Source organism: Triturus cristatus, chromosome 1_1 (genome assembly GCF_964204655.1).
Source record: "Triturus cristatus chromosome 1_1, aTriCri1.1, whole genome shotgun sequence".
NCBI classification, from domain to species: Eukaryota; Metazoa; Chordata; class Amphibia; order Caudata; family Salamandridae; genus Triturus; species Triturus cristatus.
Window position 1 is genome coordinate 6,240,521 of NC_140579.1, and position 27,371 is coordinate 6,267,891.

General features: G+C 48.0%; 1 protein-coding gene across 1 annotated transcript in view; it reads left to right on the top strand.

Annotated features, from left to right (window-relative positions):
* The window catches only part of LOC146869088 (E3 ubiquitin-protein ligase TRIM39-like), a 103,910-nt gene that overhangs the window by 52,103 nt on the left and 24,436 nt on the right, over positions 1 to 27,371 (top strand). Inside the window, exons 2-4 of the mRNA XM_085599750.1 lie at positions 5,557 to 5,652; positions 10,743 to 10,973; positions 22,002 to 22,024. Of these exons, the coding sequence (XP_085455876.1) occupies positions 5,557 to 5,652; positions 10,743 to 10,973; positions 22,002 to 22,024 (350 nt within the window). The remainder of the gene's footprint in view (positions 1 to 5,556; positions 5,653 to 10,742; positions 10,974 to 22,001; positions 22,025 to 27,371) is intronic.

Consider the following 27,371-nt stretch of genomic DNA (forward strand, 5'->3'; position numbering starts at 1 on the left):
CGTTACTCGGATACATAAAGCATTGAACACTCTTGAGCAGGACTTGAGAATAAAGCGCTACTCGGATACATAAAGCATTAAACACTCCTGAGCAGGACTTGAGAATAAAGCGCTACTCGGATACATAAAGCATTGAACACTCCTGAGCAGGATTTGAGAATAAAGCGCTACTCGGATACATAAAGCATTGAACACTCCTGAGCAGGACTTGAGAATAAAGCGCTACTCGGATACATCAAGCATTGAACACGCGGTCCCCTGACACGCGGCAGTCTTGAGGCAAGGGGCAATCTCACAGAGGGGAATCAGTCTCGGAGTGCGGTGCCGCTCCCGATCGCCAGGGGGCGCACCGGGTCCTTCCCAAGCCTCCCGGGGAGCAGGGGGGTGAGTCCCAGGTCTCCACACGGCCACCCAACCTCCCAGCCCCCGGAGGTTTCCTCGATCTCGGCGTCCTGGGGGGATCTTCACTGCAGCGGCATCCGTCACGGCTCCGGGCCCCGCAGTCAATGCGCTCAGCAGCAGGGGGACAGGTCACAGCCTCTCACGCCTCCGACAGCAGCTGCGACGGCAGCGACGGGGCCCCGGGCTTCTCCGCGGGCCCCGACTCGATGATGGGGCACACTTCAGGCCTCCGGGCCGCGGCGGTGAGCACGCTTCAGGTCCCCGCGCCAGGGGGGGGTTGACAAATTAAGAGGGAGGGCTGCAAGCTCAGTGCTCGACAGGGGACTGACGCAGGGGATCCCAGGTCGGGGAGCGCAGGGGTCACAGCGCTCGTACCTGGTTGATCCCCAGCAGTCCGGCAATCAGTTTTGGCATGAAGTTTCAGCATTCAGTCTTGGCATGAAGTTTCAGCATTCCGTTTTGGCATGAAGTTTCAGCATTCAGTTTTTGTGGCGCCGGTGTCTCCGGCGCCCTTGGGGGTTCTGTTCCTTGGGGGTAGGGATTGAGTTGGTGACTAGTCCCTTCCTAGTCAAGCTTAGCAGAGGGTCCCTGGGTCCTCCTACCGCCGGGCAAGATCAGTGGGCTGTACAGGATCCCTCACTCACTTAAGAGGCAGTACCTAAGTCCTGTCACTCTCAGAGGCATAAGTCCCTGGCTAGGCCCTACCGCCTTAAACTCCTGCGTGGGTTCCCCAGCTCTGCTTTACCCCAACTGGCCAACTGACTAGAAAAAGTTCCCTCCCTCACTTAAGTAGCCCTAGGTCAGGTGACCACTATCCAAGGCGGCAAAAGTAAAAACCACACCTCCCTTCTAGAAGGTTCCAGCACATTCCAGGAGCTTCCCCATTCTACCTATGGGACAAAAAGGTGGGCTGGTGTCGCAACATTGTTGTGGGGTTCCAGCCAGCTCCTGGCAGCTAGGGTGCTACTAATGAAGACCACTCTGCAGTGACAGGGGCCTGTGGCAGCCATCTTGGGAGAAGGGAGCACCTGCACCTTAACACTGGTTGGCAATGAAAAGGCGCCCGGAGACCTAAGTCCAACATAAAAACAAGCATTGGCATAGCCAATAGGTCTCGCCTTTGGGACCTTATAAGTGTGTAGCCATGCAACAGTTGCGTAACTAAATACTTATAAGGTCCCAAAAGCGAGACCTATTGGCTATGCCAAGCGGCCTTACGGCCGCGAAAGTGAAAGTGATCGCGATTGCGATCGTGATCAACATCAAAGCGGCTTTGCGGCCGCGAAAGTGAAAGTAATTGCGGTAAAACGCGGCGCGCGCGCCCGCGCACATGCACTGTAGCTCTATGCTGGCCTGGTAGCACTTTTTGGAGCCCTCTCAATAAGTCTCGCCAGACCAGCGCATGCGCTGGGTCAGGCGAGACCTAATGAGGGTGGAAAAAATGAGGCACGATCAAAAATAGATAGGGAGACCACATCTCCCCTACTACATGGTAGTAGATGGTCACTTTCCTTTTGACATAGGAAAAATGCACATAATGTCACAGGGTGAGGATTATTGAGATTGTATGACAAATGTGTGGTATATGTAAAATGGGGACTTTCTGTTTTATTCCGAGCCCTGACGAAGTCGCTGGGCGAGATGCTCAAAATGACAAAACACGTGTTGGCAGTGGGCAAGGAAAAGTAAAGAGGGAACATGAAACAAAAATGAACTTTTTATTTGAAATCTAATTGCAAAAATTGCTTGTATAAATTCACGTGTGCTTAAGACTGTATAATTATCTAAAAGGTCGGCCAACCACTGAAGGACAGTACCTCTGACACCGATCTCATGCAGTCTGCTTATCAATATTGCATGAGAAACGATGTCAAAGGCCGCTGAGGGGTCCAGCAGCACAAGCATAGCAGGGGCGGCCACATCCAAAGAACGGCGGATGGAAGCAGTGACTGAGACGATAGTTAGCCAGGTTTTTGGGGTCCACGTTAGTTGTTTTAAGTATGAGGAAGAGCACCCGAGCCATCTTCCAAGCTGCTGGTAATATCGCAGACTCTAGAGAAAGGTTGAATAACGATAGGATGGAGGGAGCGAGCACTGCCGATAGAGTATCAATAGGGATGCTGTGCCGGATCCTGGGAGCATGAATGCAGACGGATTGCTGTCTGTTTTTCCCTTCTTGCGTTGTTCTGTCTCCATTCTGGTGTTATCCATGCTCTTGGTCTTGGGTGTCTCCTGGACGTGGCTAGTTTGTTTGCCCGGCACGCTGGGGGTCTTGTTATTGACGTCTTTAGAAGTGATGCAAAGGATCTGAAGATGATCTGGGCTGGAAGGAGCAGCCAGTGTAGGTCTTTTAAAGTGAAGGTGATATGATCTCTTCAATCCCACGATGAGCTGCGCCGCTTCATATAGGCTACCGTTCAGGGGTGCTAGGGTGGTGTTGGGGCGACCGTTGAACAGGGCCTTGCCTCTATTCCCTTGTGAAAGGACTTGTAAGTGTGTTCTGAAGTCATCTTCCAGGATAAACAATTTCACTTTCTTCAAGAGAGAACATTGAAATCAACCTTTCTTAGTCGTCTTCGCAGTGTGTTGCTTGAATGAGAGGTCTGTGCCGAGGGGGGGTAAACCGTGGTAGGTTTAAGTCGGAGACCCAGGCTTAAATCTGGGGATGTTTTGAGCTGTTGGGATCCAGAAAGAGGTCAGTCTTTTTGGGGTTTAACTTTAATACATTTGTTGACATCCAAGACGGGCGGGATTTGAGGCTGTGGTTGGGTGAGGATATTTTATGTAGCGTTGAGTATCATCTGCAGTCTGATGGGTCTTGATGCTGCTGTCTGTAAGGATGGAGCCCAGAGATCCCATGTAGAGGTTAAAGATGAAGAGAGAAAGGATGGAGCTCTGAGGTACTTTGCGGGAGACGGGGATTTTCTGTGATCTTGCAGAACCTATTTGCATGAACTGGTGCCAGTTGGTGAGGTTGGATGTGAACCATTTCAAGACCGGGTCTGAAAATCCCACTTGTTGTTTCAGGGTGTCGATCAAAGCTGGATGGTTGTCTGTGTCGAAGGCTGCAGAGAGGTCCAGGAGCAGGACCATGATGTCAGGTGTTTTTCTTGTTGTTGAGGAGGGGGGTGTTGTCTTCTGCTTGGAGTGTGGCTGTGTCAGGGCTGCAGCATGATCTGAAGACAGATTGGTCGTCCTGTAGGATATTAGCCTTGCGGAAGGGCCGCTGTAGAGTATGGCAACTGCTTTCTTGTTGATCTTCCCTATAAATGGAAGGTGCTTAATGAGCCAGAAGTTTCTGAAGTTGGCTTGGCCCAGGGATGGTTTCTTTGGCAGTGGAAAGATCTGACTTCTCTTAACAGTACTTGAAAGTGTCCTATGTCTGAGGGAGATGTTGACAATGTGGTAGAAGGGCTTAAGGGCCTCTCCTTGAAGCAATTTGATGATGGATGAAGAAAGGGTCTCGTCTTCATCGGCGGTTTCTTAGACTAGAGTTTTAGGATATTGGGGAGATCCATGTGTGAGACTGGATTGAAGAAGATCCATTGGGTGGCATGGCAATGGGGGATGGTTGGAAGCGGAGCGAGTGTGGTGGTAATGTTGATCTGATTTGTTTGATGGCATTGCATTGCATTTGTCGACTGATGCAGAGACCGTGGGTTCTGAGAGAGGATTGGTTCAGTGTTTGACAGCCTTGAAGAGGGCTTTGCTTCTGATGGTTGCCTCACTGATGGTGGTTTGGTAGTAAAAGAATTTAGCTGCTACGATGAAGGGCCTGCAGTTATAGTTAGTGTTTTTAGTAGGGTGTTTGACTTGTCCTGTTTTCGTATGGCACGTTTGTTTTCGTTACGCTCTGACATCTGTGGTGGTCTGAAGTGTCTGGCAAGTCATTGAATGTATTACAGAAGGAAGTCTGATGGAGTGGAAGGTAACTATTCTTCTTTTCGATTGTCCTTGATACTCAGGTGTAGGATATGCATTGGTGGAGGGGATGGCAAGGTGGTCTGTCCAGTTGAGGATGGAAAGGAGGTCGGTCCAGTTGAGGATGGAAAGGAAGTCGGCCCAGTTGAGGACGGAGAGGTGGTCGGTCCAGTTGAGGATGGAAAGGAGGTCGGTCCTGTTGAGGATGGAAAGGTGGTCTGTCCAGTTGAGGATGGAAAGGTGGTCAGTCCAGTCGAGGGCTATAGTTGTGTAGCCGCAGATATTGGGAGATGCTGATAGAAAGAGGCCTGGTGTGTTGACTTTGTGTTGGGTTATTGATGAGCTGTTTCATTTCCAGTGTCTTTAGAAGTGTGTAGAATGCGTCCTTCATGTATTTTGTGTTGGAGGTGGAAGTCTTCGAAGAATGTGTGGTGGCTGCGTTGAATGGAGGCCGTTAGTGTATACCGAGGACGCTGTTTTGGAGATTGATAGAGGTCAATAGCAGGAGAGGAGCTTGAAAGAGTTGGGTCTTGTAGAATTACTAACAGTGAGGGTCAGAGTGTCCTGTGTGTGACTGTAAACCTCCCTCGTCCTGGTTTGAGTGTGTGATCTATGTATGGAAGCATTTAATTTTAGGGATGAGGACGCATAGGATGTGCGTGAAGGAGGGTGTGAACCAGGCTGGAGGTTGAAACTAGGTTGTATCACTGCACAGTATGCATTAATGAACATCAGTCAAGAAATGCACATATAATGTACCTTTTTCCATTCTTTTAGCCAAAAATGCTTCCTGTTTATTCTTGGTATATGGGCTGCACACATGGTTATTGCACTTATAAAAATGTGTTAGATTAGATATTTTCACTTGTGTTGTTCTAAAATATGTCATAATGTCTCTAGGACAAAGTTTGTTTTTTAAAGTAGTGCCAAGTCTAAATCTTTCCATGCAGTTAGGCTCAAATTGAGCACAGTGTCTTTCTAGGCAAGAACAGGACCAAAGAAGTGACACCGTTGTCTGTGTCCTTGTCTGTGACACTGGCGCTGGTGCTCACAACCCTGATATGTGCGACTGGTACTTACAATCTGCGTATGTGTGGCTGGTACTTACAATATTAATGTATGAGTGGTATATACAGTCCGGGCACGTGTGGCAGATACTGTAGTGACTCTTTTTTGTGAGTAAGACCGCACTCTACAAATATACACTTATTTCTTGCAATCTCATCCCTGCAGGTAAAACTTCAAGAGTGGCGGCGTCTTCTGAAGAAAGAGGAGGAATATATTCAGGAGTCTAAAGTCAAGGAAGAGGAACAATATAAAACCATGAGGGTGAGAGGCTGCTGTGAGTGCTGTGTCGGTGTGTGTCTATATGTGTCTGTGCCCATGTGTTTGTGGTAACACAGGGAGGCTGATGAGTCGCCCTACAGACTGGGTCATGGTCCCCACCAAATAAATATACTGACCGGAGTCACTGTGCTTGGATATTGGGGCTGAAATCAGCCCAGGGCTTGTCCTAAAATAAATAAAAACAAGAATTACTCTTCTGACTTTAAGGTAATACTTACATACTGGTGTGTGTTTAGTGTATGTGTGCACAGATATCACATTAACTGGCTGTGAGTATATACCAGCGTGTGTGTTTGTGTGTGCACGCGTATGTGTGAGCTTGCATATTCATGCTTAGGTGTACGTGTTTAATTATGTATTCATGTATGGATGGCCCTGGAGTTATTCATGGTAGTGCATGCATGTCTACTCATCTCTGTGTTTGTGTGTTATTGGGGGCATGAACGAGTGTTTCTGTGTGTCTTCGTATGCATGTATGTATTTTGAGTCATAGAGTATCCAGATGCATGTGCTCATATCTGTACATGTGTATAATACATCAGTGAGATTACATATGCATCTCTGTGTGAATATGTGTATGTATGGGTGTGCCTATGTGAGAGTGTGAATCTGCTGGGTTTGTGTATACACAGTCTGGAGCTATTCATCTGTGAATGTGTACTACTGAGGTCATTTGCCTCTGGTGTCCTGGGATATGGCTCGAAACTGGGTCAAGGACATCCCTCTCTGGACTTGACTCCCAGGATAGCGAGGTCGAGCAGTCAAAGGCTTCTCACGGAGGCAGAGTGCGGGGCAGGCATTCAGAACTCAACAGTCAACCAACAGACACAATAATGTTATGTCCAGCCCTGTTCCTAAGAAATAAAGTCCTTTAAGCCCAAATAAAGGGAAACACCACACAGTTCAATAAAGATACAGTTGCAGGGTTGCAATGTACAATTCCCCAAAAAGCACCCCCTCTGGTGCCCTTCTCCCTCTGTAGAATTTTGAATGTCTGTGGTCTCCTGTATGTTCTCAGTGCCGGCATACCCTTGTAGGTGATTAGCCGTGTTCTATAAATCCTGTTTGATTGATGTCATAGGGCATAGGGTTTATTCAAGCACAGACTCGGTTCGCTCTGGGTCACTCCACTTGCTGCTGCGTAGATCAGTTCAATGGCTTTTGCCTCAAAGAGTTCACACGGGCAAAAACTATATCGCTCAGACTGCAGATTTCTCTGCCCTGCTATACCTGCTCTGCGGTGGCGTGCTCGGAGTGCCCATTCCTGTATCAGCGGAGTCAGCTACGCGGATCTGTAGGGAAGCCTCATTTGGGACAAAGACTGCTGGTGATAATCAGTTCAGCAGGCCTGCACGGCGACACTCGTCATAGACCGCTGTGGCCTCTAAGGCCCGTTGCCCACAGATACTCGCTCTTAGCAGTTGCAGCCTCAGGGTCTAGTATTCAGCGGATGGTCATCATTGGCAGTTGCAGCCTCAGGGTCTAGTATTCAGCGGATGGTCATCATTGGCAGTTGCAGCTTCCCAGGCCGGATCAGTGCTTTCCATCAACGTTGCTGGTGGTTCTTCTTGGGCAGGTATGATACCAGGCAGCAGCAGGCACTTATCAGGGCATCGTACGACCCAATGGTGATTCTCACTTGAATGATTCGGCGCTGCTCCGGGAGATCCCACACAACACAGATAACTCTTGTCCTCTCTCTGACCGGCAGTCACTTTCTCTGGATGTTTCTCATTTCGAAAATATGCTGGGCTTCTCTCCTTGACAGGCAGTACTCTATCAGCACGTGACACTCTCCTTCCCTCTCTGACAGGCAGGTTCCTAGGTGCTAGGCAGGTCCTCAGCTCTTCCTGAAAGTGATGCAGGCTCCTAGGTGCTAGACAGATCCTCAGCGCTTCCTGAAAGTGATGCAGGCTCCTAGGTGCTAGGCAGGTCCTCAGCTCTTCCTGAAAGTGATGCAGGCTCCTAGGTGCTAGGCAGGTCCTCCACTCTTCCTCAATGTGATGCAGGCTCCTAGGTGCTAGGCAGGTCCTCAGAGCTTCCTGAAAGTGATGCAGGCTCCTGGGTGCTAGGAAGATCCTCGGCTCTTCCTGAAAGTGATGCAGGCTCCTACGTGCCAGGCAGGTCCTCCGCTCTTCCTGAAAGTGATGCAGACTTCAGGTGCTTTTCCCTCAGCTCTGGGAGACGGTCTGTTGTGCAGACACCAGCCCTGGTCACACAGCGATCCGAGTACAGTACAAAGCACTCCCGTCCTTGGTCAAGATGATCTCGAAAGCGGGTGATTTGGGTCCTACTTTATTGTACTCATTTTGGAGATGGTGGAAGCAGATCCGCTCTCAGGCTTTGGAACTGTTTTTTGTTGATTCTTTTTCAAATGTAATATTCAAGCTGTCTCTAAGACACTGTCTTTGTGCAAGGTGATTACACTCATAGGGGGCGGCAAAGATGCTGGTGTCAAGCAGGAGTGTCCAAAACAGAGGCACAATGAAGTGTGAGATCTCTGCCCCTGGCTGTCATCAGCCTTCCTGAAGCAGTAATGAGGGACAAAAGGGCTGGTCCTGCTAAAATAATTCCCGTCCTAACAACAAAAACTGCTGTCCCACCATCACTATTACCATATACTCAAAGGCAGTGCACAGGAAGAACTAATCAGCAGCGCTTTGCTAGTAAGGACTTAAACTTCAATCCCAAGGGTAGCCCTGTCTCCGTCCTCACTCACTTTAGTGCCTGGATCTCCACCCTCAAGCCACAGGAAGGCAGTCAATGCACTTCCATGTCTTGGAAAGCTGTATCCACCCTCCATCTTGTGCCAGAGGGATACAAAATGGATGCCACTGGCCCCACTACTCAGACTCTCACTATACACAGATTCCTATTACCACACATGTGCTGCACAAGCACTGTACACACGTGCACTGGACAGGCACACGGAAGGTTAGCGCATGGGTCTGGGGCACACACCAAAGCAGTACAATAGACTGCACTACTCATCGGTCATGGAAAGAGGTCGGGTCATAACTAATGATCCACAAAACGTGGTACGCTGCCACCACCACATTAGGTGGCTAACTCAGGACAAGGGAAGTAGTGTCATCTCGGTCATGAGTGCACGCTTGGCGCGCCCCTCCACGTTAGCAAACAGTTTCTGTAACTCCCATTATCAAGGATGGGCCAAGGATTCTGCACAAGTTATAGTAGCGGATTACACGGCCAGGCAAGGTCAGGATACCAGTTTCACATGCAGTCAGGCACTCGCTGCGGGCATACACCCCTGTTTATCATTCTGAAGACATTCCCGTCCTAACATACCCTATCGTACAGATCACGGTCTACCTTCTGTGGCTTTCCCTGGTGCAGGACATTAACTACCCAATCACGCTCTGTGACTCAGTTGGTAGAATTTTCACATCGCCAACAGATCCCCCAACTCCCTGTCCTGATGAAGACCGCTACAGAGGTCCACAAAGGGTAGAAACACTGTGTCCAGAACATGACGGAGAACTATGGTTGGCATTGGCAGTCGCCCCTTACCCTATTGCAGGACATTATTTGTCCAGTCACTCTCTAGGATGCACATTGTGAACAGGTCCTGAAGCTGGGAACCCTGTCCTGACGAAGACCCTTATAGGCCCACAGAGGGTAGAAACAACAAGGAAGAGGACTCTGAATTCAAAATTGACTATGAGAGGGGATTCCTTTAAATCAACAGTGAAGCATATAATTGATATGCCCCCCCCCCCCCGCTGATGTCACAAAAGACCTTTCCTTCATCTTGAGCGGGTTAAAGGCTCCTGCATTGTATCAAACTCACAGAACGTTAGTTAATCATGGTAGTGATGAGGTATACGTCTCTCAATTTAATAACATAAACTTTCATTATTACAATTCTGTATGCAACATATATGCCAATAATATGAAAAACTTAGCAAAATATGCTGCTTATTTAGATTTGTCATGGTTCACACCTTTAAATATCTCTAAAACAATTAATGCAAACGTGTTGTTTCCTTAGAGACTATGACTGATCCGTGTTTCTTCAGCAATTTCATTAGGATGACTTAATTGGCACTACCTGTATACTAGTGCCCAGCACAGGAGCAGAACCCTCTACCTGTATATAAGTGACACATCACAGAAGCACAACCCTCTTACTGTATACTAGTGATACACCACAGGAGTGACATACCTCACCTGATAACACACAGGCTCCTAGCTACAGTGTGACATACCTCACCTGACAACACACAGGCTCCAGCTCTAAGCTGCAGTGTGACATACCTTACCTGATAACACACAGGCTCCTGCTCTAAGCTACTGTGTGACATACCTCACCTGATAACACACAGGCTCCTGCTCTAAGCCACAGTGTGATGTACCTCATCTGATAACACACAGGCTCCTGCTCCTAGCTACAGTGTGACTTACCTCACCTGACAACACACAGGCTCCAGCTCTAAGCTACAGTGTGACATACCTCACCTCCATTCAATAACAGAATACGCATCATTTTTTTATGATTCTGAACGGGAAATAACCACACCAGTGATTCCCCCTCACTCTGTATGAGAGCCTTAGTAGGACACACCCTCTGCGTCTCCTTCTGAGCGAACATTTCCAGTGTCCTGGCAGGACAGGGGCAGCATGCACACCACCTACATCCTCTCTTTCATCCTAAGGGCTCAAACTTCCTGCCCCCCCCATTTAAATTCATTTGTGCTAGTCACATCCACTCACACTTGACTTCAGCCAGTCTCCACTCAGCCTGTCTCTGGGTCTTTGACTGTCTCTGCCTGTGGTGGGTTCACTTCTTTGCACTTTCTTTATGGATCTAACTTCTCTGCAGCCTCACAAATTCTGACCTCCCCACAGTTTGTGAGGTGTCTGAGGACAGGGGGAGGGCAGGACTGGGAGAAGGATGTAAGACAGTAAAAGTGAAGGTAGTAAGAGGCTGCAGTTCAGAAATTGGGAGAAGCACGCTAGTGTTCTGATTTTTTAAAGTAGCTATTAACCCCTCCACCCTCCCCCTGAACTTTTTAATATCTAACCAGCTTTTGTGTCTTTGCTTATGACAGGACAAGTTAAGAACTGAGAAGAATAAAATTGAATCTGGGTTTGAAAAACTGCGGCAACTCCTGAAAGAACACGAGCAAACACTTTGTGAAAAACTGGAGGAGATGGAGAAGAAAATTACCATGGTAGAAAATGCAAATATCACTAAACTGTCCAATCAAATCACCTCTCTCAACGCCCTGATAACAGCAATGGAAAAGAAGTGTGAAGAGCCAGCGTGGGAACTCCTGAAGGTGAGATATCAATCAATCAATCAATCTACTTGGATCTGTAGAGCACGGCTAATCCCCCGTGAGGGTATCCATGCACTGGGCTCTTGCTGGGATCAGTTGAAAAGCCAGGTCTCGATTCCTTTTCTGAATTCAGGGAGAGAGGATGATGTTCGGAGGTGCAGGGGAGGTCGTTCCAGGACTTTGCAGTGAGGTAGGAGAAGGAACATCCTCCACTGTTGCTTCGGTGGATGTGGAGAGTGTGAGTGAGGGCGAGGCAGGTGAAGGGCAGGTGTCTGGAGGGTTGGTGGAAGTTCAGGCGTTGGTTGATGTATACTGGTCCTTGGTCGTGGGTGGCCTCATAGGCGTCGGTCAACATCTTGAATTGGGATCTTTCCTGGATGGGGATCCAGTGGAGGTTCCCTAGTTGGGGGGTGATATGGTTCCTCCCGGGGAGGTCCAGGATGAGTCTGGCAGGTGAGTTCAGTATCGTCTGGAATCCATTCAGGAGTTGGATGATGAGTCCTGCGTAGAGAGCGTTGTCGTAGTCCAGCCAGCTGGTGACTAGAACTTGAGTGACAGCTTACCTGGTGTTGATGGGGAGCCATCTGAAGATCTTTTGGAGCATGTGGAGGGTGAGGAATCAGGCGGAGGAGACTGCATTGATCTAGTCTTTCATGGTGTGTTTGCTGTCCAGGATGATGCCGAGGTTGCGTGTGTGGTCTGTCGGTGTGGGTGTGGGTGTGCGTCTGAGTTAGGAGGGCCATCAGGTGTCGTTCCACAGGGAGGTGTTATTCCCAGAATATCAGCACTTCCGTCTTATCCATGTTGAGCTTCAGGCAGTTGGTCTTCATCCAGTCGGTGACGCTCGTCATGCAGTTGTGGGAGTTGGCCCTGGTGGTGGAAGGATTTTCTGTGAGCGAGAGGATGAGCAGGGCATCGTCTGTGTAGGATATGAAGTTGAGGCCGTGGGTTCTGACGATGTCGGCCAAAGGCGTCATGTACGTGTTGAACAGGGTGGGGCTGATTGAGCAGATTATGCTCTTGGGTTTCGAAGCGGAGGGTGGTTGGCAGATCTTTTGGGTTCGTCCTGTGAGGAAGGATGTGATCCATTTGAGGGCGTCTCCCTGGATCCGTATTTGGCGGATTCTTTTGATGAGGGTGTGGTGAGATACGATGTCGAACGCTGCTGAGAGGTTGATAGGGATCACGTCCGCTCTCTCCCCACGGTTGAGGAGGGACCTACTGTCATCGGTGGCGGTGATCAGGGCCGTCTCTGTGCTGTGGTGGGCGTGGAAGCCAGTTTGGGAGGTGTCCAGCAGATTGCTGCTCTCCAGGTGCTCGTGAGTTGGTGATTGATCCCCTTCTCAGGGACTTTGGCTGGGAAGGGGAGCAGAGAGATGGGGCGGTAGTTCTTGAGTTTGCTGGGGTCGGCGGAGGGTATCTTGAGGAGCGGTCTGACCTCTGCATGTTTCCATTGATCAGTAAAGGTGGCTGTGCTGATGAATGCGTTGAGAATAGAGGTGGTGGGGGCAGGGGTCTGTGGGTGCTCCAGAGTGGATGGAGTTCATGGTGGCTGTGGTGCTCTGTGTGGTGAGCGGATGGTTGGGTGTGGCATCAGTTGACATGAGGAGGCTGTAGAGGTCGTTGTTAATGCAACACACCATGCAATTCCAGTGACCGTAATTAACATGGAAATGAAAGAGCAAATTGTGAAAAAAGCCGAGCCAGCATCTTAGAGAATTTTAAAAAAAAAACAAATTCCTCCTTTTCTAAGAAGTTTGAAAATATTTCTGTTCTAAAGCAGTTAATTTTTTCCTGAGACAGATGACCACTTACGTTTGCGTTCACCGATCTTTTGTTAGGGTGAACAGCTATATAACTAGGCATTTGGAATAAGTAGTGAAAAGCTCACTGTTTTTTCCGCCCCAGATAAAGATTGCCACAGAAAACGCTTTAGTTTGAAGAAGAGTGACAATTTTATATCGCAGGTAACCCTTGGTCATTTCAGCGTGTGACATGAATGTCTGCAAATTGCTGCCCGGCAGCAAAAGAAATTTGATTTATAACTGGATTCTCATGAAACCGTGAAAGGCAATTAAATTCCTCACCAATTTGGCTTAGGGTGGGACTAGAGGTATAAACCTCCTTATTGTGGTCATACGCTGTCACTTTTGACAGTGATGCTCTGATCAAATAGGTTGATTAGTTTACAACCCAGAAGCTTCATACGAAATAGCTCCATGGAAAGGGCATTAGATGAGGGTGACAGAGAGCATCCAGGATATCCCTCCAAGGGGGAAGGAGAGCATCTCCCTGAGGGTGACAGAGAGCATCCAGAACATCCCACCGAGGGAGACTGAGAGCATCGCCCCCGAGGGCGACGGGGAGCATCCCTTCGAGGGCGACGGGGAGGATCCCTTCGAGGGCAACGGGGAGCATCCCTTCGAGGGCCAAAGGGAACATCCCTCCGAGGGCGGCAGAGATCATCCCTCTCTGGTTCCACAACCAGTTCTGAAACAGTCTAAGTTGAAGTAGTTTATAATGACCATGACCTGTCAATGTTGCTATAAACATGTAATTTACCAGTTAATCCAGGCACAAGTTCAAAGGCCATTTCTGCTTTTAGCAAAATAATAGATAGTAGAGCTATGTTTCCCTGTGTGACCAATTTGGGAATCAAGTCCACCATCAATGTAGATAATGTTTGTCCCATAGTTCTCTGTCAGTGATTAGAAATGAAATGGGTCCAGTAAGACCCACAGTCCAAGGGAGGGTCATCCTTCTCACAAGAGAGGACCACTCTTGCCCCCTGCTAGAATGATGGACCCGGACCCAGTGATATGACCTTGCGACTCAGTCTAGGCTGCTGTCCCGTGACCTTTTGTGGTAGCCTCTCTTACAGTTACAGGAAGATGACTCCTGACCTGCTGATGAACCTCTTGTGTCAGTTGAGGACGATGGCCCATGACCTGTTGATGAACTCAAACGGTCCTATATGTTTGGGTTATCTGATGATCGTGGTCCTGCGCTTGCCACTTCCCACTAAGTAAGTAATTCTGCTATCTTAGATTTTCAATTGACCATACACAGATGTGGGGAGAAGTGCCCTACAACAGAAGGCTCCTCTATTCTATAGGCAGCCGACAGCTCCTCTGTTCTATAGGCAGCCGACAGCTCCTCTATTCTATAGGCAGCCGACAGCTCCTCTGTTCTATAGGCAGCCGACAGCTCCTCTATTCAATTGGCAGCTGACAGCTCCTCTGTTCTGTAGGCAGCAGACAGCTCCTCTGTTCTATAGGCAGCCGACAGCTCCTCTGTTCTATAGGCAGCCTACAGCTCCTCTGTTCTATAGGCAGCCGACAGCTCCTCTATTCTATAGGCAGCCGACAGCTCCTCTGTTCTATTGGCAGCCGACAGCTCCTCTGTTCTATAGGCAGCCGACAGCTCCTCTGTTCTATAGGCAGCCGACAGCTCCTCTATTCTATAGGCAGCCGACAGCTCCTCTATTCTATAGGCTGCCTACAGCTCCTCTATTCTATAGGCAGCCTACAGCTCCTCTATTCTATAGGCAGCCGACAGCTCCTCTATTCTATAGGGAGCCGACAGCTCCTCTATTCTATAGGCAGCCTACAGCTCCTCTATTCTATAGGCAGCCTACAGCTCCTCTATTCTATAGGCAGCCTACAGCTCTGCTTGCATGGGTCCTTTCCAGGTTGCCCTCACCTGTAAGGAAGCGGCAGTCAGGGATCCTAGCTCTGGACCTGGTTCAGTGTTTACAACTGTGAACTCCGTGTGCGCTGTAGTTGCTATATTGATTCACAACAAATGACTACACCTTGACGACCACTCTCAGAGGACCAGCATTTGTGATATAATTCTCTGTGACATCAGAGCTTTTGGGAAGAGCTGAACATAAGACTTTCATAGTAATTCATGACCATCAAAGATGTAAATGGTGTTTTAGGTTCGATATGATTCAGAATGTTTCAAAGAAAAATATCTTTCTAGTAAAGATTGACTCTTTTATAACTAAAAAACATATTGTTTCTTATTTACATGTTTCTCTAAAATTCGAAGCTATTTATCTCCATCAGTGCTTTGTGGGTCTTGACTCTGGTCAAAGAGACTCCTGGCACAGTGACCCGGGTTTCTTACCAGTATTTGTCCTAGTTTCTTTAGATGTAGATGAAAATTCAAGAGCTCTATCTCTGGAGCTGGCTTCAGGGAGTTCTGACATTTTATTTATTAGCACGGACTGGTCGGGTTAAAGTCTTTGTCACTCAATCTTGGCAGGAAGAGAGAGTGGAGCTGTGTGTGCTGTGACAGAGGAATCTGAGGCAAAGGCTCAGAAGAGAGGCCTTCCCTCCCGGCTGCTACACAGAACTGCATTAACTCTTCTGGGTATGAAGAATGCAGGAAGTGAACAGCGAATGTCCTTCAGAGCATCATTTGTCTCCCTCATTCCTTTCCGTTCACAGAAGTCTGGTCAGCTTCAAAGACCTCAGGAGGTTTCCACAATCTACCTCCCTATCTGGCAGGTCCCTCCATCCTCCATCATATGTACTATTCACACACAGGGGATCCAAAATGGACTCCTATCCCCATACATTAAATCACAATAGATGCACTCCAAGCTCATCCAAATGTAGCACGCATGTAACATGCACTCTCTCCATACGTGTCTAGGGGCTATAGATTACAGCATGTAGCTAAATTGTAACAAAGATTTTAGTGTTTGAGGCTCCATTAGGACGACTCGCATCACTGCAGAGGTCCAAATACCTATATTCAAAGCGTGACAGAGTGTTCATGGGTAGAAACCAACTCTCGCTGTGCTCTCAGTGTGTGTGATTTCATTTGTAGGTCTTGTAAAATGTTTGCTCTACGGGTGGAACTCATTCATGATGTATAATATTATATGAAGTTCTCCATGTGCTCGGTCATGTGACACAGATTAGAATATAACAGACAATGCAGTGTCATGTGACCCCATTCAAAATATCACACACTATGTCATGTGGCCTCATTCAGTAAATCCTACACTGCGCTGCTTCATGTGATAACATTCAGAATATCACAGATTGTGTCATTTTAGGCCAGCAGGCTGTGTCATGTAAAATTCATTCATATCACCCACTGCTCTGTCATGTGACCAGGGACATTGATTCTAGGAGTGGGCGGCAAACTCCGCTTCTTTGGCACAGTTTTGCCACATTCCACATGCTTAGAGCACGGAGTTTGGCAAAACTCTGCCTGCTGCCGGCAGAGCAGAGTTTGGCACCCACCCTACCAACACCACTCAAAAATCAATTTGCTCCCAAGAATGCGAATGGGAAAACTAGCTGCTTACGTGGGCTTTGTGCATCTCTGAAACGCCCGAAAGCTGTAAGATGCCTGCACACATCCGTGTCCACACTTTCCAGTTAGAGTCTGAATACTATGCCCTTTAACGGCCTTTAACGTCCTTCAACGTCCCCTTTCATTATGCTGACAGAGCTGAATTCAGAATATAAAACTTCTGCTTCCACCAGTAACGCTGAAGACGGTGCGGAAGTACGGCAGGATTTGCTGTTGCTGTTGTTAGTGTTACAGAGTTGTTACAGAGTGCCATAGCTGTTGGCCTGAGACTGGTTCACCTTCTCTTAATGAATAAGTAAGTGGTCCCCGCTTCCTCCTGATGCAATGCCCCTATAGGCCGCTACTTGCTCACATTGGATACTTTGTATTTTTTGTTATGATCTGCTGGTAAACAATATGCGCAGTTCACACAGCATGTCACAACTTGGACAACAACATCAGAACATTGGAATTCTCTATAGGAGGGTGACACAGGCAGCGGACGTGTGCGGAATAGGTGCACGACTGTCCCTCTTGCAAATCCTGCTCGTTCCACAGTTGTAACTTTTTACTGCATGAAACCGTTGGTGCTACCAGTAATCAGTGTATACCAGGGGTCTCCAACCTTTTCTGTAGAGAGAGCTACTTCTGATCAGTAAAATCATTGTGAGCTACTAAAGGCCGAGCAACTGGTGCATTGCTCCCGGAGTCTGTTGTGCTCTTACATGAAGACACTGGTAGCCATGATGTAGGTTTCAAAGTCTTCTTTATTAGTTCCAGTTCCAGGTAACACCAGACTAGGTTCAGCCATGTACCAGCTCCTACACTAGTCCCTACTTAGGCCCTTGTTACAGCCTTACTGAGCCTCTACTATAGCCCTATCTTAAGCCCTGTCTTAAGCCTCCATTACATCCCCACCAGGAGCAGCCTGCCTAGCTGCTCAGCCCATCTCCAACTGTCATCACTCACCCACACAGGCATTCCATTCATCACAGTCACACCAACATTCCGTTGCCATCTCTCACTCTGGCTGAGCAGCTAGGAAGACCTAGGCTAATTACAATTAAGTAAAACTCAGGATATAACAGAGTCCCCCCCCCCCCCCTAGTACTCCCCAAAAAGGTACCGCTCGCAAGTGGTCCTTAGGCAGAAACCGGAGCCAGGAACCTATTTTACATTTTTCTCATTATTTTAATACAATTCATAATGCTTCCAGTGAGGGTCGTTAGGCGCTGTCCATAGGCCACAGTTGATAGAAGAATAAGTCATTTGTCCAGAATCACAGGATGTCGATCCTACGCTGAGACTCGAATCTAGAGAAAGCTTCACATCCACAGGCGCCGCACTAGCAATGCAGCTAATGCACTTCTGTTTCTAGAGAAAGCTTCAAATGCACAGGCGCCGCACTAGCAAAGCAGCTGATGCACTTCTGTTTCTAGAGAAAGCTTCTCATCCACAGGCGCCGCACTAGCAAAGCAGCTGATGCACTTCTGTTTCTAGAGAAAGCTTCACACCCACAGGCGCCGCACTAGCAAAGCAGCTGATGCACTTCTGTTTCTAGAGAAAGCTTCTCATCCACAGGCGCCGCACTAGCAATGCAGCTGATGCACTTCTGTTTCTAGAGAAAGCTTCACATCCACAGGCGCCGCACTAGCAAAGCAGCTGATGCACTTCTGTTTCTAGAGAAAGCTTCATATCCACAGGCGCCGCACTAGCAAAGCAGCTGATGCACTTCTGTTTCTAGAGAAAGCTTCACATCCACAGGCGCCGCACTAGCAAAGCAGCTGATGCACTTCTGTTTCTAGAGAAAGCTTCTCATCCACAGGCGCCGCACTAGCAATGCAGCTGATGCACTTCTGTTTCTAGAGAAAGCTTCACATCCACAGGCGCCGCACTAGCAAAGCAGCTGATGCACTTCTGTTTCTAGAGATAGCTTCACATCCACAGGCGCCGCACTAGCAAAGCAGCTGATGCACTTCTGTTTCTAGAGAAAGCTTCACATCCACAGGCGCCGCACTAGCAAAGCAGCTGATGCACTTCTGTTTCTAGAGAAAGCTTCAAATCCGCAGGCGCCGCACTAGCAAAGCAGCTGATGCACTTCTGTTTCTAGAGAAAGCTTCACATCCACAGGTGCCGCACTAGCAAAGCAGCTGATGCACTTCTGTTTCTAGAGAAAGCTTCACACCCACAGGCGCTGCACTAGCAAAGCAGCTGATGCACTTCTGTTTCTAGAGAAAGCTTCTCATCCACAGGCGCCGCACTAGCAAAGCAGCTGATGCACTTCTGTTTCTAGAGAAAGCTTCACATCCACAGGCACCACACTAGCAAACCTACATTATTCAAGTGCTGCAGACATAGTCGCAGCACGCGGGGGCTGGCAGAGGCAGTGCACACACATCCAAGACTGCATATCCCACCTTGTATATCAACCAATGAGAAGCGGCCAACATGGACTGGAAGCACACCAGTCACTGATGCTGGTCAGTCTAACACTCCTCATTCAGGACTGATGTTACTCGCCTTGCCCCACCACTCCCCAGCGAAGCTTAATAGACAATGGGAGCAGTTGGTGTGTGCGACAGCAGGCAAGAATGGATAAGAAGCCAAAAAGGCCTAAAAATAAACAAAACTGCAATGACAGAATACAAAAGTGGGGTCAGGCTGCGAGCTACTGATAGGTTGTCGGCAAGCTACCAATAGCTTGCGATCGATTGGTTGCAGACCCCTGCTTTATATGTTTGTTGATTTTCTCCCTCATCATTCTAGATAGTAATTTCATTAAACATTAGCCAACATACGGCCATGGGACGCTTGCTTATTATTGAATATTTATCATCCTGAAGTCCTACTGTAATGAACCAACATACGGCCATGGGACGCTTGCTTATTATTTTAACATTTTACCATCCTGAAGTCATACTTTATTACCGTTTTAGTGCTGCGTGACCTTGTTAGATCATCTTCGAGGTTTCATGGTTCACTTAAATGATGAAGTCTACATTTTACCAATCAGAAAATGTATATTTTTGTGCCTCACTCATCTGGCTTCCCCATGTGATTTTATTTTTCACTCCTCTTTTGTTTATCTCTCGACACCCTTTAATTTCATGGCCCGTTTTCATTATGTTTTTATACCATATTCTGAACATCTTTTCAGGTATCTCTTATGTCTGTTTACCAGGTTAATTTTCTGTCTTGTAAAACATCTTGAGAAAACATTAATCCTGTAAAATAGTTTATTACCATATCCGTTACTTACTCGCAGCGCTTCTCACCCTCGTCTTTGCTACTCTCTGGACTGGGCATGATGATGAGGCGGTAACGGTAGAGCGACTGAAGGGAACGTAGCAAGGGATAGAAAATGACCCATCACTGCGTGGCTTCATAGTAAAGCCATACTCTGATTGGCCATGTCCTTCTGTAAAGCCAAACCTACTGCCTCCAAGACTAGGCCTACTCTTCGCCTCTTGAGCCAATCCAGAAGCTGCTTCACAGCATAAGAGCAGCGTCCGGATTGGCTGGAGCAGGCAAAGCCAGCTCTCCTTAGGATCCAGTGATCCCTGGCTCCCTAACATTGTGCGGGTAGGAGAGGCCTTATGTGCATATGTCGGGATGGTCATAGGAAGACACCCATCCATCCTGACATGCGCACTTACACATCTTTAGACCCAGAAACTCTTCTGGTGACGTCTATAATGATGCCCTGCCCCCCGCCCACTCATACATTGAAAGTCTGCTGCTTGCAATGTGCAGGCGGCCCGCGGCTGTAAAATAAGCACCGTGGCCAGTAATATAAACTTTATAAATGCATATTGGGGTCCAGGGGGCAGCAAATACAGGTGGGCAATGCCCCCATAGATAAACCACAGCTGGGTGGAATTACATCTAGTACATTAGGACTAGAATTTTGTGATTGTTGTCCCAGTATGTCATAGTTTTCCTCCCTTATGCCAAGAAGCATCTCCAATGAGCTAGTGCCAGTATTTTGTCACAGTTACCCCCTATGCCAACAATTGCCTGCCGTGTGCCAGTAGCAGTGGTTTTCACAGGTGCCTGCCCATGCCTACAATTGCCTCCAGTGTGTCAGTAGCAGTGGTTTTCACTGGTGCCTGTCCATGCCAAACATTGCCTGCCGTGTGCCAGTAGCAGTGGTTTTCACAGGTGCCTGCCCATGCCGACAATTGCCTTCAGTGTGTTAGTAGCAGTGGTTTTCACTGGTGCCTGTCCATGCCAAACATTGCCTGCCATGTGCCAGTAGCAGTGGTTTTCACAGGTGCCTGCCCATGCCGACAGTTGCCTCCAGTGTGCCAGTAGCAGTGGTTTTCACAGGTGCCTGCCCATGCCGACAATTGCCTCCAGTGTGCCAGTAGCAGTGGTTTTCACAGGTGCTTCTCATGCTAACAGTTGCCTGCCGTGTGCCAGTAGCAGTGGTTTTCACAGGTGCCTGCCCATGCCTACAATTGCCTCCAGTGTGCCAGTAGCAGTGGTTTTCACAGTTGCCTGTCCATGCCTACAATTGCCTCCAGTGTGCCAGTAGCAGTGGTTTTCACAGGTGCCTGCCCATGCCAGCAATTGCCTCCAGTGTGCCAGCAGTAGAAGTTTTCTATGGGTCCCTCTATAAGCCACAAATTACCTTCAGTATGTAAGGGCCAATGGCAGACAAGCTAGCATTACATCATATTCTCCCTCACATTTACTCAACCACACTCAATCATTCATTCTCACTTAGTCTACCTCACTCTCACTCATTCTTACTCTCACTCCAACATACTTACTCATACTCACTTGCTCTATCTGTCATTCTCACACACTCTGTATCACTCATTCTCTCGCCTTCATTCACACTCAATCCAACTCCTACTCACTCATACTTTTTCACTTGTGCACTCACTCTTATTGTCACTCATTCTGACTCTCATGCTCACTGCCACTCATTCTCACTTATTCTCACTCACTACCTTTTAGTGGCTCTCACACACTACCTGTCACTGACACTCACTTTTACTTAGAAACACTCATGCTCACACGTACAAACACTCACAAACACACAACCACACTCCGATCCCCAAGCACGTACCCTACATACACTTAAAAGCATTTTTTTATTTAAGACATCTGCTACAGAAGTTCTCATTTTAGATCCTCGTGCCCCATTTTTTACTACACTAACAGTGAATAGTGATCTATTATTCACAATTAGTTTAATATAATGGCTGAAAACAAAGGGGGAGAACGACTCCCATAAGGGCGAGCGTCCGCTGTGTTCTCGGTACTCATTTTGCTACCTCTGAAGCCAGAGGTCGCACAAGCAGTGCCAGGGGTCACAAGGTGCAAGCCAGGAGTCACAGCTGCGACCCCTGGCAATCCCTAAATGATGCCCATGCATGTGACCCTATTGCGAACATCATACTATGTGTCAGGTGACTCCATTCAGAATATCTGAATGTGCTGTGTTTTTGTGACTCCATTCAGAATTACACTGTGCTTTGTCATGACCATTCCGAAGATCAGTTTCTGTTATATCATGTGACCTCATTGAGAATCCCTCATTCTGTGCTTAGTCATGCGATACCCCAGAATGTGCTGTGTCACGTGACCCCAGTCACTGTTTTTTAATCATTGATAGAAGTGTGTCACTCCTAAAAATACTGTCATATCTTTAACATCTCCTGTGGAAACTGAATTCACTGTGTTTGTTTCTCTGTTTTGCAGGATGTCAGAAGCATCCTAAGCAGGTAAGGCTAGTTTATTATCCTCCTATCAGTGTGTAAGGAGCAGGTCTCACTGCTGCAGTGTGTAAACGCCACTTCTGAGCGCACACAAAGTGTTAGGAAACTTTCAGAGCCTCATAAATTCACTTCACATTCTGAAAAATACCTTTAAGTCCTCAGACTCCCCAGAAAACTTAATTTCTCAATAAACTCCCCTGTGTCATCAGGAAACTCCTGAAATAATTGCAACAAAAATGAGCTGCTGTCCTCACAAAACCTATTTGCATCTTTAAAGCTGAACTGAGGTCCTAAGAAAAGTAACCTGAACACACAGAAAACGCAAGCACATTCTGGAAAGATCTCTTTACGTTTTACTCAAATCAGAGTTGTGCAAAAGTCAACATTTCCTAACTACACAAACACAAATGGTGGCTACGCTCACGACAATTGCTGAACCAATTTTCAGCACTATTGTTGTGGATGTTGGATTATACACATATATCTTCATGTGGGGTAGAGGTGCTACCATGGTACGGCAGACACCCTGCCACCTAGGGTGTGCACCTGCTTAGGACAATGTCCTTGGCAACAAATATACAAAATAATAAGTACTAGAGCACACATAGAAATTCCATTTAATAAAGAAAGTAGTCCTAATGTGAAGTCCATCAAACTATTAGCCCTTTTTTGTGAAGTTATCTTATTCCATTTGTAGTTTCCACAATGTTCGGTTTATATACAAGAAGGAACAGCCAATATCTGGTCTATACGAGCAAAAGCAGCCAACACGTGTTTCGTCCATTGGACCCTTTCAAGGCTGCAGAAAATATACATACATTGGTATAGAACATCATCTCTCATGAAATCTTATACGTAAAATTCATATGTGTCAACCTCAGGTAGCAGTGATGAGGCGAAGGAAAATAGTGACATGAAATTCTATATGCCGGTCACAACGCACTGGGGATATTGTGTAAAAATGCATTGTAGCGTCAGCTCACCCAAAGCCATAAAAAGTGGTACCCATGATAGGTGATGTTGATCGAAAAAAGAGAACCCATGGGGGCCACAGGGAATGCCAGTATATATTATAATACAAGTGAAAAACTAGATTTTGCATGCATTGTGCTCTCTAAGATAGAAATAAATATGTGTATTTGGTGTTCCTTTTTGCATGCAAGGAAAGAATATATATTAGTTGTGAGATTAATAAGAATATAGAATAGCTGCGCGCCCTGTAGTAAGGACAATGTCCAAAAGTAGTCCGATAGATACAGAGAAGATCTTGTCGGAATCTATTTAAAATATATATAAAACTGCATGTATATGCAACCATGCTGAGGAAAATATAGGATTGTGCAGAAAAGTAAAAATCAGTACACCGTAAGGAGAGCAAAGTCTCCTGAGTAGTAAAAAGGGAAGTGCAAATAACAACATATAAAAGAAGACCAGTTTAGAATGAAAACTGGTCACCCAGGTGAAACGAGGGAAGTGATTCCATGTGTAGCGGAATACAATGAAAAGGGCCAATGTACGAATAGTTGTCCCGTGAATTTCCGGATGGAGTATATAATTCCATTTCTAGGGCCTTGAAAAAGTCACTCTTGTCACTGCTTTAAGCAAGCAGATATTCCGGCTATTCAATAGGTTGTGTATGAGTATGTAGCATCCTGTCACGTCCGCAACCCGGCCACTCAGCTGAAACAAGAGCCCCGAGCCACCCATATGGATACCTCTCTGGCATAGGATGAATAAGTGGATGAGTAAAGCGGTCCCCTTCATATTTTGTGGAGTTTCTGGGCTTCTGTCTCCAAAATATGTGTCTCTCGGAGGAGAGCTAAATGAACTCTAATCCTTCTAAGATAGATGTGTGTTCTATACTGTTTCACAAAGGAGTTTAGACCCCTCACATTCCATGTGGCAAATTTAAAATTTCACCCATCTCGTAACATCCCACCCCCCATCGCTCTCCTCCTTCGCAGACACACCTCCCCACACCATTCCCAAAGCCTCGCCGCCCTCACACACAACTGATGCTTCAACAACGATAATAACACCAAACCATATGCGACTCCCATTATACCACCCGGGTAAACACCTTTCAACTTAGCTAGTGTCCTCCCACACATAATGCTACTCCCACCCACCCAAAAACAGTCTCAATTGAACTACAGTGTGTGCACAATCCCTCTATTGGGTATAAACTGGTATTATAGCTTAGGGGCAGAAAACAGTCAGATCTCACCCCAGGGGGCGGCTCGATCAGCAATTCCGCTCCCTGATACCCTGAGGTTTCTCACACTGGTAGTCAGGTAATCAGTTACACCACAGAAAAGTAGAAACAGGCGAAGGTATGGGAGAAAAACAAGAAGTAAAGTATAATAGAGCAAGGGAAAAATGGAGGGTTAGCAGCTTGGTGGGTGAATGACCCGGGGCCTCTATCAGTGTCACCACCTCATCTTATCACACCTCACTTAAAGTCCGTACAACAATGACCGAGTGTCCCAGGGGGAGCCTCAACAAAGAGACTAATCAGTCCCGTCGTACTACTGGGTGGCATTCCCCCTCCAGCCCTCCTGATACCTGTCACGCCAGGGGCAAGTGCAACATCATTCTACAGCACCTTCAGTTTGGTCCATAAATATGTGTCCATATTCGACCATCTGCTCGCTTGGGTGTTCGTGAGTCCCCAACAGATCCGATTCTGTGCTTGAGGAAGCAGCAGAAGTAACTGCCTCAACTAAGGCCCTGGCTGCTTCTCACCCCTGTCATTGTTTTGGTAGGTCCAGAGTACCATCAGATTGCACCACCGTTCTCGCAGCAGATCTGGAACGGCGTCTACGTTGGCTTTGTCTCCTTGCAGGAGCCGAGGGGCCTTCTCCCTGCCACAGTGAATCCCGAGCCCGTCCCGTAGATGTTGAAGGCTGACATTCAGCACTATGGACCTCCAGCCTGTCCCAAGTGTTCTCTGGCATTATGATAAAATGAGAACGTCCATCCCGCAGCACTTGCAGTTTGGCAGGATAAGGCAACATATACTTCAAGCCAATCATTCTTAGCTTTTGTTTGACACTACTAAAGGACTGCCATTGCAATTGGACAGCTCTTGTATAGTCTGGGAATATTTGTATACTGCTATTTACAAATGTCGGGTCTCCATGGCTCCGAACCCCTCATAGTAGTTGTTAGAAATGGGCTTTCTGGCTGTCTAAGGGGTATGCACCAAAGCCAGGCAGAAACCACCACTAGTCAGGGCAAGGAAGTTACACGCCAAAGATAACCCCTGCTCACCCCCTTGGTAGCTTGGCACGAGCAGTCAGGCTTATCCCGGAGGCAATGTGTAAAGCATTTGCGCACGCACCCAGCAACAACATTCCAGGCCCACCACAAAAGAAACTCCACACAAGGTTATATATAAAAATAGCCTTTGTATTATCATAACACATTAGAATAGTACACACCTATTATACACTGTGCCAACTGGCACTGGGCAATATTTACCAGGGATTATGTACACATGGCAGGGCCACATGGACGACTGTCAGAACCATCACAAAGCGAACTTAGTAAAAGTACAGCAGATCATAAACATACAACCTGCAACCACTGGGAATCACTGTTCTTAGCATCAGCCTGTAACATAAACTACTTTATGCCCAGTATCACCTTAGGCGCCAAACGCCTTGTACGCCAACCTCCTCAACATTACCACATTATGCAATTCTCTGACAAGTCTAAACATATTAAACCCTGACCTCCTAAGTATAACTACAGTAGGGAATAACTCTCACTAGCATAAACCATAATATTCAAACCAACCTCATAACGCACATTTAGAGGTATCAACACAGGTGCGTAAATCATTCTACATACATTACATTTCCTAGCACCCAAGAATCACAGTAGGGTCTGGCGCCCTGTAAATCTAACAATCCCCCCCGGCTAACTGGCCATCTCAGAAAGTGGGCTTAAATGCCCTCTGTCCAAAAGTCAGGGCTGCTGCCAATGCAGCGACAATCAAGGGTGCGCGCTTTGCGTAGGCCTAAACATAGCAGCTGGCACTAAGTGCTGCGCAGCTGTGTAGGAAGGGATGGGGGCGAAGGAGTGCGTCTTACTCCTGGATTCAACATGTCCCCTAAAAATGAAAAAGACCTAAACGATGCAGCTGCCCACTACTTGCTGAGCAGCTGTAAAAGTTAAAATGCGGCATGGGTTCTCACTGGCCCTTGAAATTACTATGCCCAACGTTGGAGCAATCTGACTCTGGAAATAAGGCGCACGTTGGAGCCATCAAGGCCTGAAAACAAATATACCCATGAAAGGTGGCAGCTGCCCTCTAGCAAGCGGGGAAGCTGTACATGATACTAGGGAACCGGCACACAGGGCCCTCTGGCCCCCCCACAAGGCTTTTAAATAACCTGACCCCCCTCGGTGGAGCCACGTAGGCTCTGCAAACAATGGCACCCCCACGTTGGAGCGGCCTGCTATGGCGGGTCCGCTCTGGCGACACAACATACCCCCACAAAGGAACTGGAGGGCATGGGCCCCTCTGGGCCCTCTCTCGATCCCTGTGCCCGTCATAGGGGGCGGCCCGCTATCTCTCGGGGCCGCCCAGACCACACCAGACTGCCCCGGTGCCTCGCGGGCACCACAACAAAGAATAGAGGACGGCCTAAGGGCCCCACTCACCGGCTCTCTTCTTCACCCGGTCCCTCTTCTGGGACCGGGGCTTCCTGCCAACGCCGCCCGTCTCGCTCTTCCCACGGGGCTCCCAAGGCTCCCAGCTGCTCAAGGGAGCCCCGCTGGGACCAGAGGCAGCTCTCGGCTACCGGGTGCTTTCCCCGGTCTATCACGGCCCTTCACCTGGGTCCTCTCCTAGGGCCCAGGACTTCTCTTCGCGTTGCCCGGTCCGCTCTCTCGGGAAAGGGCTTCTCCGTGGGCGGGCTCCGGACGTCTTCCTGCTTCCGTCTGTGGAGCCCCGACCACGGTCAGGCGGACACGCTTTTCTATAGTTCGAGGCCCAGGGCCGCGGCGGTGATTTCTCAAGGGCAGAACGCGGGGTGGGCACACTCAGGCGAGAACAAAGTTAAGGTGGACAATGAGGGGTAGGCTTCCTCCCTAATTAAAATATGTAGCGGGGTGGGCACCCGTCTTTTAAATAACAAAACAAGCGGGGTGGGCACCCGCAAGTAAAATATCGGCACCAATATGTGGGGTGGGCACCCGCCTCCATGTATTAAAGGAAGACTCGGCAGAAACGCTGGGTGGGCACCCGCAAAGCATCAGAAGGAGGGGAGGGAATCCCTACGATCGGGGTTCCCTCGGCAAGGGCTGCAGCTCCGCGCTGCTCAGCCCCCAGGCTCTCCCTCTC